We start from the raw sequence: 14633 nt of genomic DNA, 5'->3' as shown, positions 1-14633 counted from the left end.
ACTATTATTTGCTACAGGTGCAGTGATAACTGGAAATAACCTCGTATCCCCATGCGAAGCAATTTGATGCATTCGTTCAGTGTTATGCGGTCGCTAGGTTATAACTATTTATAAAACCAGCTCAACAGCTTCTTCGCCCTTTAAGATGATAGAACAAATATCACTCGTGGCAAATCGGACATATTTCATCGTTGTGTTTTTCAAAACTGATTAAAATTTAAAAAAAAAATAGTTTCTTCAATGGAACAATTTTATTTATGAGAATTTGTGTGAGCCGCTAAAACGTGATTAAACATGGTAATTTTAACCTGATTTTGTATATATGAGTAAAAAAATACTGTATATTTTAGTATTGTATATAGTACTATTTTACTTTATATTCATAAAAACACATGTTTGAAGCCCGTGCTTCTTTTACTATATTTATATTTGCACTTGATATTTTCTAAATATATATTTACAATATGAAGACATATATAAAGATGAATTGACTTTAATTTTATTAATTTAAAACTATTAATTATATGTAATTTACATTTCTTTTAGGCCCTCTTGGGAGCGCAATTGGTTATCACTCTTATAATGGTCAGTGTTATACAAAAATTAAGTCCACATTTTTCTTTTGCAAGATGGATTTTGTGTTCTACCGGGTATGTTCCTCTATACATGTGTATATAATCAAAAAGAACAAACAATGGATATCAATGATAAAATCTCTCATCTATATTTTTGTCTGTTCAGATTGACAAGATATCTCTATCCGACAGATCAACAACTTAGAACATTAGCTGGTGTACCGAGGGAAAAACCAAAGAAAGGAAAGCACAGTGAAAATGGTAAAGTGGGAGATGTCTTTCATGTTCCTAGAAATCTAGATATCCAGCTAGAAAGTGCAAAAGTGACTATGCTCGATGTAGTGCACTTAAAATATTATACTGAATATCAATGGCTGTTGGATTTCTCTTTGTATGCTATTATTGTTTATATATTGACAGAGGTTAGTAATTACTCTTTAATCACTTCCTATCAATTTAAATGCTTGAATTTCTAAATATAATTTGTCAATTGTTTACACCTTACATGTTTTGTGATACTAAATGCTTTTGTTATTTAACAGGCATACAATTATTTCTATCCAATCAAAGATGAAATAAATCTTAGTGTGCTATGGTGTACAGTAGTTCTAGGCTTTGCATTGTATCCTTTGGATCAAAGTTTCTGTTATAAAATCTGCGTCAATATCAGATTTCTTGTTTCTTCATTAAAGAATTTTTGATATCAATTTCACTTTCTTTACATAATTTATAGTAAAGTACTACTTTCTCTTTGGGTACAATATTTCAAAGGAGAAGAGAGTGTAGGTGAAAGGTCTACATGCATTGTAACTGGATTTGCGTATCTTCTTATTGCTATGATGGTACTCATAGTTGATGAAAATAAGTTAGAAATTGGTTTGGAAAAGGCATACACAAGTTTCAATCACAGTGCTTCCCGATTTTTAGATACTCAAGGACTTTCTTCTACGTAAGTCAATCATGCTTCACTTTTATTGGATTTAATATTTCTATTGCGTTTTTTATTTGTTACTTGCTTGCATACTATCTTTTAATAGCACATTCTTTTTATTCTTCTTTTGAAAATATTTTTTATGCATAAACGTTTAAGATCTATTTATTAATCTAATTAATATTACAAATATTATATAAATTGTTACATATATAACTACAATATTAATTAATGTATTTAACATAGGGGACCAGCTTCCAAAATTGTTGTAAAATTTTTCCTTGCTATATGGTGTGGCCTATTAGGATCTTTATTTACTTTCCCAGGATTGAGAGTATCAAAAATGCATTGGGATACTTTGAGGTATAGACTTTATTAATATAATTCAATTAATATTAATTATATACTGATTATCTGTTATATAACAAAATTATTACAGATACTATAAAGATCACAAGGTCTTGTTACTAATAGCAAATATCAGCTATGTCTCACCGCTCTTGTTGGTAAGCTTATGGATTACACCAATAAGTAGGGATTATTTGACTGTTCGGATATTCAGCGGCATGACTGGTCCACTGTAAGTTAATGTTTCAGATGTCTAAATCAAATTAGATGAAAAAGATGTAAATTAGAATTTAAAAATTTTTATTGTACAGAATGACAGCTGCGAGATTTGAAAGCATGAGATTGATTATTATTGTGGTTGCTGTTTTATTACGGATTGTACTCATGCCAATATATCTGCAATCTTACTTAAATCTCGCTATTCAAAGATTAGAAGTTCAGAAAAAGGAAGCTGGTAGAATAACAAATATTGATTTGCAGAAAAAGGTTTGTATCATAATAAAATAATTATTATTTTAACTCAATGTTTTATTTTTTTGCTATAAATATTCAATAATAAAGCGAATTTTATTTATATGTTGCAGATTGCAGCTGTATATTATTACCTGTGTGTGGTAGCATTACAGTTTGTTGTTCCCATAATTATATGTTTATTTTTTACATTTTTGTATAAAACACTTGGTAAGAAATTTTTTTATTTTGAAATATTCAACACCTGCAATGATCTTGATACATATATAAATCTCTCGTTGAATCAGGTGGCTTTACTTGGGAAGGTATTTTAAAAGGAACGTTAGAAGAAGAGTGTCCAGCAGACGATCTATCGAACTTATTATCATCTACAATTAGCAATGATAATGCTGATAAGACTGTTATACAAACTGCTGAAGAACTTCAACTTGCGCTAAGTTCATTAAAGCAGGTAATATGTACTTACGAAATAATAATAAGTTATAATTTAAAGCAAAGCATCTACGTAAAAAGATTTTACAAAATAAAACATACGTTTCTTTCTTTTGTTATAGATATTTACCACAGATGTTTATAGAGGTCTTTTAGGATTAGCAACATGGTGGAGTTGCTTCGCGTTATTTGCTACCAGTGCCATGGGCATGTTTTATCAATCGTACTTTTCAAACGTGTGAAAAGATCTGCTAGGAGAAAATCCAAATGTCACATCGCACAAATCTTCTAATTCACAAATCAATCGTTCATTATTAGAGTCGCATTGTCCATATTTGAGATACATATTTTCAGATTATCCATTTTAACTTATGCTTATCGCCAAATGACTAAGATAGCTATCGGTAATGTAAGATTTTGTACGACGCATGTGGCGATAAAAATAATACCGCAGTCGTATTATAAATAAAGACATTTTGGAATTTGAATCAAAGTTTTGGTTGTGTTAGAAATAATTAGTATAATATTTAAAAAAATAAGGCGTTATTCACAAAATAAACGAATAAAATAAAATTATTAATATTTATGATTATTTGTTATTCTAAAATCGAACAATTCATGAAATTTGTAAATAAAGATGTTATTAAGGATAAATGCTATTAATAAATGTAATATATAAATGTGATATTGTAATTTAACATATATTTAACGTAAAACTTTGTACAAATAATTGATTCTCCAACGAATTTCATACAATAGAAATAAAAATCGACACTCATCGTTAGCGGTGAGATAATTAGTATTCTGTAACCGTACTGATCACAATTAACACTCACCGTACGGCAATACTGTTGTCGTATTAGGTACTTCGAAAGTAACTTTCTCTGTTATCAGTGATCTTGATCTCGAAACAAATAATTTTCTCGCAATTAAATTCGAAATTTTTGTTTTTATTTGGCACACAAATAAGGGAGATACTGTTGCGTAAATCTTGTCATTTTGTGGCTTTTATTGTCATATATTGGGGAAAGTACTATATTAAGATCATCTAATTGTAATTCACGAATTGTTCGATACTGGTATCCCGGAGAAAGTGTCCACCGAAATGATGTCGGTCGGATGCAACTCACGTTTCGCACCTGCCTGTTTCCGTGGTATATAGCTCCCCACATTTCTTCGCGCTGTAATACCGTTGTGATTTTTGCTGGTGATAAGACTGTGCTTCTCTATTGACGAATATTACATTACAGCTCGTACAATTTTTCATCATGCTGGTGAGTAAATGGCAAATCATATCAAATATATTGAAATATTACTTCTGTACTTGTAAATTTTTAATTACTAAGCTAATTTGTTTAATTGATTAATATTTAATTTTTATATTAAACTAATTTGTGCAATATCTCATTAAGTACTGTTGTTTTATTATCAATTTGTACATAATATTATCAGGATCAATGAAGATAATAATGGCATTAAAACCTTAAGGTTTTATATTTATTATATAAGTAATCACCCGTTTAACTTTATAGCTTATTATTACATTTGTTATTAAATCAATTGCCACATTTATTCTAATGTCACAATTATATCGATTGACCTAAAAATTTGCAATTTGCAGAAATACGTGATTGTCTGCGGCGCATTATTTTGCTTCGTCGTAGCTGAGCCACCAGTTCAAGGTGTGAAACCGACAAATGTATTAGGTAGTTCGGAGCAACATACTTCCTTTAGTTTTATCAGGCCGGGATTAACGCAAACGTCATTTGCATTCAACGGACCTAGCTCTCATCAATCATTCGCATCTAGTATAGGCAATGCTCAGTTAGCGCAAAAGGTTTTGCCAAGTATAGCGCAGGCTCTCGCCTATAGAAATCCTGGTCTAGGTTTGTACTTAGTGACACTTATAATTCTTTTTTATTAATAATGCAACTTAATACATCCAAAACATATATTTATTGCAATATTAAATGCAAAATCATAGAGATTGAAAAAATGACAAGTTAATTTTAAAATAAATTTGCAATAAATTAATAAAAAAATTTAATTACTCTAGGATATTATTCACTCGGTCCCGTTGCAAATAATTATGCTACTCCGACTTTTGCAACACCAGCAAATGGACCATTACCTTATCAAGTTGCTCTAGATCCCGCTACTGCATCAGCGTATGCGCAGCAATTGCAGCAGCAACCGCAAGCGTACTTGCATGCATATCAACCAAATGCTATTTACCAGTCGCAATTAGCTCAATTGCTCGCTCTCAGACAAGCGCAGATACCGCAAACTCAACAAAGCCAATTGCAAGCAGTGCAATCGGACCAGGTAAATCTTTCTATGCATTAAAAAATTAAAGTAAAATTAAAAATATTAAAATATTTAGTGTTCATATATATTATACATTACAAATTATTATTATGCATTATATATTATTTCATATTATTGCTATATGATTATATGTAGTAAAGTATGTAAATAGCATTATTGTCAAATTATTTTGCGTAGAAAAAAACAATAATTTCTTGCCTGACTGTTTTTAAGTATAATTTTTATTAATAGTAATTGTACCTGAACAGACCCAGCTGCAGCATCAACAATTAGAACAACAACCGCAGAATTTGTTAGGAGTCGCCTATTCGTCTGCTCCATCAGTGGCACATGTAAAAGTCTCAGGGAATGGATACAAGTTTAATTTTTAAATCTAAATATCAGCTTGTATATTTTTTTACAGTAACGAAAATAATTTTTATCTATATAATTTTTAAATAATGCAGAACATATTTATTATAAAAAAATATATATGTAGATATAAGTTTACTTACATATTTGACTAATTTACCGATTAGATATGATATTTATTTATTGCTCACGTTATTTTATATAAATAAAGTTAATCAGATCATGTAAAATTATAGTCCAAATTAATAGTCCAAAGTAAAATTTATATATGTTTTCTTTATTATAACACGTGTGTGTAATAATTCTGGATTATAAGAAAATAAGAAATTTTTCAAGATGCACATAATCAGCTGTTTCTGTATATAAATAAAAAAAAAAAAGATACTGAGGCCCCGGGGGGATTCGAACCCCCGATCTCCTGTTTACTAGACAGGCGCTTTAACCAACTAAGCCACGGCGCCTGTGGGCTTTCCTTGAAAATATTAAATTTATCAGTCTTGGAGCCATAGCTCCATAACTATAACTCCGTAACATATTGAAAATAGCATACAAAGGAAGATGTAAATATAATTATATATTGGAAAGTTTAAATTAATATTTATATATATATAATCCAAAAGATTCGTGGTAATAAAAATAAAAAAAAAAGAAATTCTCCCCGACGGGGAATCGAACCCCGGTCTCCCGCGTGACAGGCGGGGATACTAACCACTATACTATCGAGGAATTTTTAATTTTTCGATTTAAATAATCTTTATAAACAGTAAATTATAAAATTTACATCTAATATGTAATTTATATAAAAATTTTTACATAAATATGTTTAATATTTTTAAGATAAAATTTAATATTATAAATATATACTATATATAGTATAAAACAAAGCATACTTCTTGTCCTTCTTTTATTATAAGAATAATCTTTAGAAAATAATAAAAAAAATAAATGCAAAATTTTATATTTTTTGCTGTTTTACGGTTTATTAATAATTTCATGATGTATTAGTGATGGATATAGTTTGAAATAATAAAAAATTTTATATTTTTAGTTATTAATACAGTATAATATAATAAAAAAATAGAACAACAATACTATAATGTTTATCTGTATTATATAAATAATATATACATTGTATGCAAAAAATAATCAACCCTTTTCGCAGTCGGTAGGACTCGAACCTACGCTCCCAGAGGGAATCTGATTTCTAGTCAGACGCCTTAACCACTCGGCCACGACTGCTACATAGAAAATTCTTTACAGATATATTGAAGTTTCATATCATAATACTTTATATTAAATCAATATAATTGCAATTATAATTTTTATACACGTATCAATTAAAACAATATTAATTATATTTCCAAGTCAAAAATATTCAGCGTTATCGAGTACTATCGTTAATATCCCGTATAACTTAATGTTCCTGCAATATTGGGACAACGTCCAAATGTTCATAGAAAGTGATGTTAGAAAGTCACGTTTTATGTACTATTTATGTACTATTTATGTACTATTTATGTACTATTTATGTACTATTTATGTACTATTTATGTACTATTTATGTACTATTTATGTACTATTTATGTACTATTTATGTACTATTATGTACTTTATGTACTTAATCTGGACATTTAGATGTTATGGAATTTGTACGTGTTTCAACGTGTTTTAATGTTGAGCAAATATCATATAACGTTGTGTGAACTTTTCGTTCTATACGAGATGAGTATAAAAATACATTTCAGCAAATGCTGTTGCAAAAGATAACAAACATTCTATATGTTTGATAATGCTTAAAAAAAATGATAAAAATTTATACTTGACCCCGACGTGATTTGAACACGCAACCTTCTGATCTGGAGTCAGACGCGCTACCGTTGCGCCACGGAGTCTTTCTAGTAACGGGTCACAAAGTAAGAAACACATTCGTGTCTCAATAAATCTATGTGTGGATGAGTTTATTTCTCTTATAAATATCTGCTTCATAAATTTTGTATTAAATATAAATAATAATAAATTCAACTTTTATAGAATTCCGATATATATATTAAAATTTTTAAATACAATTTTTGAATAAAAAACTACATATACCTATATCGAATCTCTTTCTTGTCTTCTATTTAATCGGTTTCTCTATTATTTTATTTAATCGGTTTGGTTATACCTATATAATAAACCAAATAATATTTAGTTATTGCGATATAATTACAGCGCAAAGTGCATTTTATTTTGCGTGCGTTTAAGTTTTATATCATGACGTGGTAAATTCGTGATAAATCTGATTTTTAAAAGTGAAATGCGCGAATTGATATTTGCTTTTACGTTCAGAATATATATATAATTATACGTATAAATTATTTAAATATATATATAATTGTGTGATTACACTATATATATGCATGTATAGACAATTACAATACAATATACAATACAATCATAATTATCAATTAACCTGTTTTTTTATGGAACTGGTGAATACTCATTGTTTTGTAATGCGCTACATAAACTCGTAACTACGCTATAGAACATGAAAATGTGAACGCAAAGCAAACTCACTGGCAATGCGAGCATGGTGACGACGAATCGACGGTGTCCGATCGTTGATCGTCGGCCGCGCATCACCCCAGTGTGCTCGGTGACGAGCACGTGGTGCGTGCTCACATCCCGCATGCGAGCATCGCAATACTCGGGCAACACGAGACAGTAGGAGCCAAATGCAAGGCGGCCGCTCTCCCTACGTTGAACAGAGTTTCGCGCGGGTTGTCTCGTCGAGCCCCTCCTGCTGCCAGGGGAGCACGCAAGGCAAGGAGGCAGTCGGTTCCGCTTGCCGGTCGGTTATTGCGATATTCCGTCATACCTTGACTTTCGCCCGTGAGGAATTTTTTCAACAGGAACGCATGCGGCCGCCTGTAATTTCGTGACGCCACCGATAGAAGCGCTAGTGTCAACAAGCCATTCTATGTACGTGTACACGCACGATTATGTACAGGGTGTATCGCCAAGTTATGCAAACATGAGATTCCCTACCGCGAAATGTTAAAAACAGCGCGTGAACAGTCGGAATAAATTTAATACAACTGATTTTATATCAGATGATTCTCTGCATGTGAATATGCAGTTATAAAGTGCGAATTTATTTATATTTAATTATTATGTTATAAATATAATGTAATTTTGACCAAGTAAAACATCTTAATATGAGATATTTAAAATCTCATAAATCGCTTCTTTACAATAGAAGAAGATATATAGGACATAGTGAAATAATTTTTATGGTAAGAAAGAGAGACTAAAAATTTGGAACTTTAAAATTCAGGGCTTGAAACTTTCAAATTTAATATCTCAATGAACTTCTTAAATCTGACATGTAATGTTTTAATTTCTTTTATTTATAATTCATATGTGTGCTATGCAATTCTATTCCCTGTCGCTTCGGCATATTCACGGACGTCAGTCAGACGTCGTCGCTAACTGTAGTGTTACGAGTCACCTTGTATATATACATACACATCTCCCTTTGCGGATAGCAGTCCCCACTCTCGTGCGCAGCGACTTTAATTTTAGGGGAAAACGTAATAACGTTCGATCCATTTGGGAGCCGTCTTGCAGTGCGTGTGAGATGTGATGCACGATGCGCGTTAATTTGATATATAATACGAAAGACTGAATCGTGAAAATTCGTAACCGATGCTCACGTATACTGTCGTTGTCAACGATAACGTGCGGTGAAGAGCGCGGGAGGGGGTCGCGTATTATTAATGCTAGTTTTTGGGGAAAAACGGTGTCACTGTCCCGCGACAACACGATTGCTGACATGCGGGGCGTGTACAGGGCGGCCGTTTGATGCGCGGTTGCGCGTCGTCGCGCGCGAATCTCCGCCGGACGGGCGCGGCCCGGTGGAATCCGTGCCGTTCTGGCGTTCACGGGCCCGTAGCCCTGCCGAAATTTCCGTCCACGCCGGAGTCATTGAACCAATAAGCGGTGGAAAGAGATCGTCGTGGACCAATCGGGTATGGCCGCGCCGTGGCGGCGCTTAGGGCCCGCGCGGCTCTTCCTCAAAATTGTGTCTTTCCGATCCACGGGGAGTAGGAGATGACAGGAGTCGTACGCACGGTACGGCTACTAACATCCGCTTGCGAGCGAATGCTTGCTGTTCTTTCCTGCGTTCCCGCTCTTCAGTCGGTTAAATTGTTGATTATGTCCATTCTGCCGGTTCACCTGGCGTAGATGCGCATGCGGGCCGCGTGTAAATTACCGCGTGAGGAGAACGAGCGGGGGAACGATGATAGATTGACGCGCATCTCCCGGCAATATTGTTTCGAACAATACGTCAGTGCCGCGTGATCTTTCGTTTTGGGTCAAGTGCAGACTTCGTGACTGTATTTAGGAGATTGATTTGTCGTTTTCTTACATGCTGTGATGTGATTCAAAGATTATGTTTGTGATATTAATACTTGTGATATTGATATGTGTGTGATACAATACGTAAGATGAGCAATGCCGACTCAAAAATGTAATTGCGACAAGAATACGATATGTGAAAGGATAGACAATTTTTGATATTTGTTATTTTGTAAGTCAGTAAAAATTTTAATATTAATTCCTAATTCTACATATTAAAATATATTTTTTTTAAATAAATATTAAAACTTTATATATTAATTTAAAGATTTATTTGCCAAAATCAAATTTTATATCATTTTGTTTTAATCAATTTTTTTACTTAAAATTTTTTTATTTTAAGAAAGATTGAGAAAATATTATTTTGAAAATAATGTTTAAATGCTCTTTTAAAATGTAACCATTCTATGATTTTATTTTATTTTATTTTAAATGTAAGTCGGCGGTTTAAATATTATCTTAATTTTTACAATGGTTATCTCACACATATAAGCATACGTCACACAACACACAATTATATGATATAATTATCATAATGCAATACGAGATAAGTAATACTTTAAAGAATATAATGTTACGTTTTTAAGGAAAGCGGGTGGATCGTAAAGCCAGCTACACACATTCTGGTAAATCTATTTAAATATGCCTGCGCAAGGTATCGGAGCGTGTAGATGATAAAACTACAGTTATTTTGATCTGTGCAGGCGATCGGAGCAAATGCAAAAAATCATTTTATATACCTGCGTTGGAGTAGCCTGCGCAGGTAAACTAAAGCGTGTGTAGTGGCGTGGCCCCAGACAACAGATATCGTTTACTATGGTTGATTTCTAGCAAGAGACAGTGTAACACAGTGTTAATGCTTTTCTACTATGACACAAGCGGACTCAACTCGACACAGCTACGAAACCGCTTACTAGCAAGGGATACAAGCTATAAAAGTCACCAGTGCATTCGACACAATGCTTTTCTACAACGACACAACTCGACGCAAGCATACACAACTGAAAAGTAAAGTTATACGTATCTTATCGAAAATGTTTCCGATTGACATGATTTTTTATCTTTCCTATGTTTTCCTGAATATCTTATTATCAGTGAGCATTGAGCTCTGATAATTATGTCAATCTTTAGGTGCAAACTGCAATTCATTTAGCAAGTTTACATATGAACAAACTTTTTTTTTTAACCATTCTTTACACCAAACACCACGTTTTATTTTATGTTTAAAAGATTTGTTAATAATAAGCTTTACCGCTAAAACGTCGTCGATGGTCAGCCGAATACTAATAGGTTTACCGGAGCGTGTAGGTGCCTTAGGTGCCGGAGGTATGCCTTACAGGTATCCGGTAGACCTGCACAGGCATACCTGCATAGGGAAGGAACCCGTATAATCTTTAAAGAAGGAGTTGAATGGGCGAGGGTTTCAAATAAAATCAGAAAAAGTTAAATTTTAGTTTAACAAGCATTTAATAATTCTAGTTAAATTATTAAAACTAATGTTTACATGAGTTATGCTAAATTTAAAATAAAATAGAAAAATTTAGAATCAGCTTATTATCTGTTATTGTTAAATTCTTTGTAATTTATGCTGAGTTTATGTGAGAAAGTGTGATCGTGCTGGAAAGTGGAGGAGGAAGGTTTAGGAATTTCTTTGATTATAGCAAAAGAACGAGAAAATAGGTTCTCAAATTTAATGGATGATTTGATTCTAGTGACTTATTTACGTTGACAAAATATTCAACTAAATTTTTAAGAGCTAAACGGCAATTGCGACGATTAATGATGATGATGAATGAAAGAAAAGAATCGTGGAATCCTATCAGAACAATAATATTGTTTGACAAACGTACAATATAGTTTATATACACTTGAAACGTTTTTATTAATTATAACAACGACTCTTCCCCATAATCGTTCGCGATAGCGATGTACACAAATCTATTTAAATCTACTTAAGTACCATAGGTAATACAAGAAGACACACGATGAGCGAGACTTCCATGCTTCGCGTGTTAGCCTGGTATGAGGAGGGGCTAAATGAGACAACCCGCGCGAATGACGCTTAACTGTACGAGAGAGGAGAAAGTGCGCCATTCATGGTGCCCTGATAATGTACGGCCTGTGTGCGGGATGTGAGCACGCACTTGCGCTTCATTATGCGCTAAGAAAATATTGATCATAGACGTGATCGCCGCGTCATGCGACAACTTTTCCACTGTGCGTATGTATGAACGCGTTGAAAGGGAATAATTTATTTTGTCGCGAAGGTTAAACGCCGAGCATATTTGTGAAGCGCAGCGACGAACGAATGTATTTTCAAACGCTTTGACCTAATTCTCCACGGCGGATTGCAATAGCATAATAAATTTGTAGATGTATCTGGAACAATATTATGAAATTCTGAATATTTGTTTACGTAATCATAAACTTATTTGACGATTAGATAAAAATTTATTTTAATTTATTCAGTACTGTATTAGGCCATAAAATAAAATCATACTCGCGACATTTACAAGCGCAGTTGATATTTAAAACAAAAAGTAGACGAGAAGCGAGAATTGACAAACGGTCTGTAATTAATCTCGTTGACAAAAGTTACGATCTTTGACCCCGACGTGATTTGAACACGCAACCTTCTGATCTGGAGTCAGACGCGCTACCGTTGCGCCACGGAGTCTAGTTATATCGATATTCTTAGATTGACAGTTAGTCTGACTGTAACTATAATTTCATAATAGTATTTGATAACAATCTTCATTTAATTACCAATTATTGCAACGTGGAAGGCCTTAAAAATTCAAAATCTTATAACAAAATAACATTATTAATAACAATAATATGAGGTCAGAAAAAATGTTTCTAACACTTGTTAAATAAAAAAGTTATATGACAACAAATAGTTACACGATAATAATTTATTAATGTAATTTTTGTTGTATGAAATTAAATCTTTATTTCTTTTAAATATATCGTACAAGAAAAAAAGATTGCACAATAAGAAGAAATGGACATAAGAATATTATATTTAGCATTTTTTATTCCTTGTGTTAGCAATATTTTAACAATATAGGTGACACAATTTAGAGCCTTGTGTATAAATTATGATAATTATACTTTACTAAATTTTTAATCAGACAATGTAATATATAATAATTTGTATATGTGTGTGTATATATTTGTATATGCGTATAAATATGACACAGTGCTACTTGACGTTTATTTGCGACATATTAATGGCTCACCGATTTCCTTCGAGACGCAGAGAGTCGCGTCAATTGGGCGTGGTTCGTGGTAGCATCTTTTGAATGAAACCTGTATCAGGGTACCACGCCGCTTCGGAGCACATTTCCGTCCACCTTTTTCCGATACCGTGATTATTATTGTATCGCCCTCCGTTCTCTCCTTCGCCGTTTCATGAGCGTTCAATAACAATCCCTTTTAACCGAAACTGGCAGGACTGGCGAGCCCCTGACGACAACAACGTCAACAGGATCCCATCTGCTTGCAAGAGCATGAGACTACACGAACTGTAAACAAGCTTCTGTAAGATGCATACATTTCTTCGCTTCGTATCTCGTGAATTGAACCTTCCACCTTATTTTCTTCAGAGGAGAGTGTAATATCAAAGAGAAATCTAAGATACATAAATTCAGATCTGCTACGTAGGATACCTAAACTGTTAATAGAAGTTTGTATAAAAGTTCTTCAATTTCAAACAAATGTACGTATATTTTATTTAATTCTGCATTGATCATTATTGACTTATTTATTCATTACATTCGAATATGTATAATAGCAGTTTAAGCATATTATTAAGTGCACTTGGAAAGTAAAGTTAAATTTTGTATATACAAGAAAAGATACGAATCAATCGTATTTTTCTAAGATTATATTAAAAATTTAATATACAAGTAGACAGAAGTCATAAATTACAATAAAAATTATATTCTTGAATGAATAATAAATGTTATTCTAACTATTTGTCTTCTTACGTATAATAAACGACATCACTTTCCAATACTTTTAAATTTGTAATCTAATGGCCATTATTCCAACATTATTTCTAAATGATAATAAGACAAAATAAAATCGAATAATTTTCTATCGTCAATCTTGCATTTTCAAGACTAATTTTAATTAATATTTATAGGGACATACTGATAATATTTATTATAAGCAGTATTCTACTTGTTTGATAAATTAAACTTGCTAGTCTGACAAGATAGACTACCGCTCTCACAGATGTCGCGTATAGAGAGAGAGGTCAGCTTTCATGCGATACATGTTTCCCTAATAGGTGTGAACCACGGCGCCGCGTGCCGACGCAACCCATTGGACCTTCGGAGGAGACGCTACCACTGCGTTTTGCTAATTGCATATCGCGCGGTCGCCGCGCAGCTTGGAGTGGCGAGGTCGCGAGCGTAGCATATGGGGCGTGGATAAAAAAAAAATGGCAGCGGTGGGATTCGAACCCACGCCTCCGAAGAGACTGGTGCCTTAAACCAGCGCCTTAGACCGCTCGGCCACGCTACCAATGATGAAAGTGCTTCCATTTTAAATCATTTTAAGTAAAATTTTAGAAAATTAAAATAGGTTCTTTCTTTCTCGTCTTTTTTATCTCTTTTTAACATATACAGAGCAAAAAGTTAAGAAAAAATTAAAAAAAGTAATTATAACAAAATTTAATTTAAAAAAAGTGTATAAAGTTTTTATATAAAAAATGATTTGTCTTCCGTTATATTTTTGAAATTGTTAAATATATTTATATATTAAGATATATAATTTTTATTTTTTTA

General features: G+C 32.6%; 2 protein-coding genes, 1 long non-coding RNA gene and 6 other non-coding genes across 10 annotated transcripts; 3 read left to right on the top strand and 6 right to left on the bottom strand.

Moving 5' to 3' along the window:
* Positions 1-17: 17 nt before the first annotated feature.
* On the top strand, positions 18-3339 carry emei (transmembrane protein 161-like emei). Its single transcript, XM_012372873.2, has 11 exons — positions 18-297; positions 547-650; positions 742-997; positions 1118-1197; positions 1309-1524; positions 1753-1869; positions 1946-2086; positions 2166-2340; positions 2439-2535; positions 2613-2776; positions 2880-3339. Exons 1-11 carry the CDS (start codon positions 295-297, stop codon positions 2997-2999), a joined length of 1473 nt encoding a protein of 490 aa, XP_012228296.1. The 5' UTR covers positions 18-294; the 3' UTR covers positions 3000-3339.
* Positions 3340-3490: 151 nt separating this feature from the next.
* On the top strand, positions 3491-5701 carry LOC105675314 (uncharacterized). 2 transcript variants are annotated; one of them, XM_012372338.2, is made up of 4 exons: positions 3491-4031; positions 4379-4643; positions 4814-5082; positions 5334-5701. In XM_012372338.2, the coding sequence occupies exons 1-4, from the start codon at positions 4026-4028 to the stop codon at positions 5454-5456; spliced, it is 663 nt and encodes a 220-aa protein (XP_012227761.1). In that variant the 5' UTR covers positions 3491-4025; the 3' UTR covers positions 5457-5701. The 2 variants fall into 2 exon arrangements, with proteins under 2 accessions (XP_012227761.1, XP_012227762.1); XM_012372339.2 differs by having other exon boundaries at positions 5317-5701.
* Positions 5702-5823: 122 nt separating this feature from the next.
* Positions 5824-5897, bottom strand: TRNAT-AGU (transfer RNA threonine (anticodon AGU)). The gene has a single exon. It is a non-coding gene; the product is annotated as a tRNA-Thr (tRNA).
* A 193-nt stretch (positions 5898-6090) lies between these two features.
* Positions 6091-6162, bottom strand: TRNAD-GUC (transfer RNA aspartic acid (anticodon GUC)). Its single transcript has one exon. It is a non-coding gene; the product is annotated as a tRNA-Asp (tRNA).
* A 431-nt stretch (positions 6163-6593) lies between these two features.
* On the bottom strand, positions 6594-6675 carry TRNAS-AGA (transfer RNA serine (anticodon AGA)). The gene has a single exon. It is a non-coding gene; the product is annotated as a tRNA-Ser (tRNA).
* A 581-nt stretch (positions 6676-7256) lies between these two features.
* TRNAW-CCA (transfer RNA tryptophan (anticodon CCA)) lies at positions 7257-7328 on the bottom strand. The gene has a single exon. It is a non-coding gene; the product is annotated as a tRNA-Trp (tRNA).
* A 2539-nt stretch (positions 7329-9867) lies between these two features.
* LOC137000133 (uncharacterized) lies at positions 9868-11711 on the top strand. Its single transcript, XR_010890425.1, has 2 exons — positions 9868-10009; positions 10425-11711. It is a non-coding gene; the product is annotated as an uncharacterized lncRNA (long non-coding RNA).
* Positions 11712-12442: 731 nt separating this feature from the next.
* TRNAW-CCA (transfer RNA tryptophan (anticodon CCA)) lies at positions 12443-12514 on the bottom strand. The gene has a single exon. It is a non-coding gene; the product is annotated as a tRNA-Trp (tRNA).
* Positions 12515-14288: 1774 nt separating this feature from the next.
* Positions 14289-14370, bottom strand: TRNAL-AAG (transfer RNA leucine (anticodon AAG)). The gene has a single exon. It is a non-coding gene; the product is annotated as a tRNA-Leu (tRNA).
* Positions 14371-14633: the final 263 nt, after the last annotated feature.

The sequence above is a fragment of the Linepithema humile genome, chromosome 5 (genome assembly GCF_040581485.1).
Source record: "Linepithema humile isolate Giens D197 chromosome 5, Lhum_UNIL_v1.0, whole genome shotgun sequence".
Classification (NCBI taxonomy): domain Eukaryota; kingdom Metazoa; phylum Arthropoda; class Insecta; order Hymenoptera; family Formicidae; genus Linepithema; species Linepithema humile.
Note: the sequence above shows the minus strand (reverse complement) of the source record. Positions and strands in the feature narration are given on the sequence as shown.

Bases quoted from the DNA above. Each gene is read 5' to 3' on its own strand.
- emei (XM_012372873.2), top strand. The intron at 1,870-1,945 runs GTATAGACTTTA...AAATTATTACAG, and splicing joins ATGCATTGGGATACTTTGAG to ATACTATAAAGATCACAAGG. The intron at 2,341-2,438 runs GTTTGTATCATA...TATATGTTGCAG, and splicing joins ATATTGATTTGCAGAAAAAG to ATTGCAGCTGTATATTATTA.
- LOC105675314 (XM_012372338.2), top strand. The intron at 4,644-4,813 runs GTTTGTACTTAG...TAATTACTCTAG, and splicing joins CTATAGAAATCCTGGTCTAG to GATATTATTCACTCGGTCCC. The intron at 5,083-5,333 runs GTAAATCTTTCT...GTACCTGAACAG, and splicing joins AAGCAGTGCAATCGGACCAG to ACCCAGCTGCAGCATCAACA.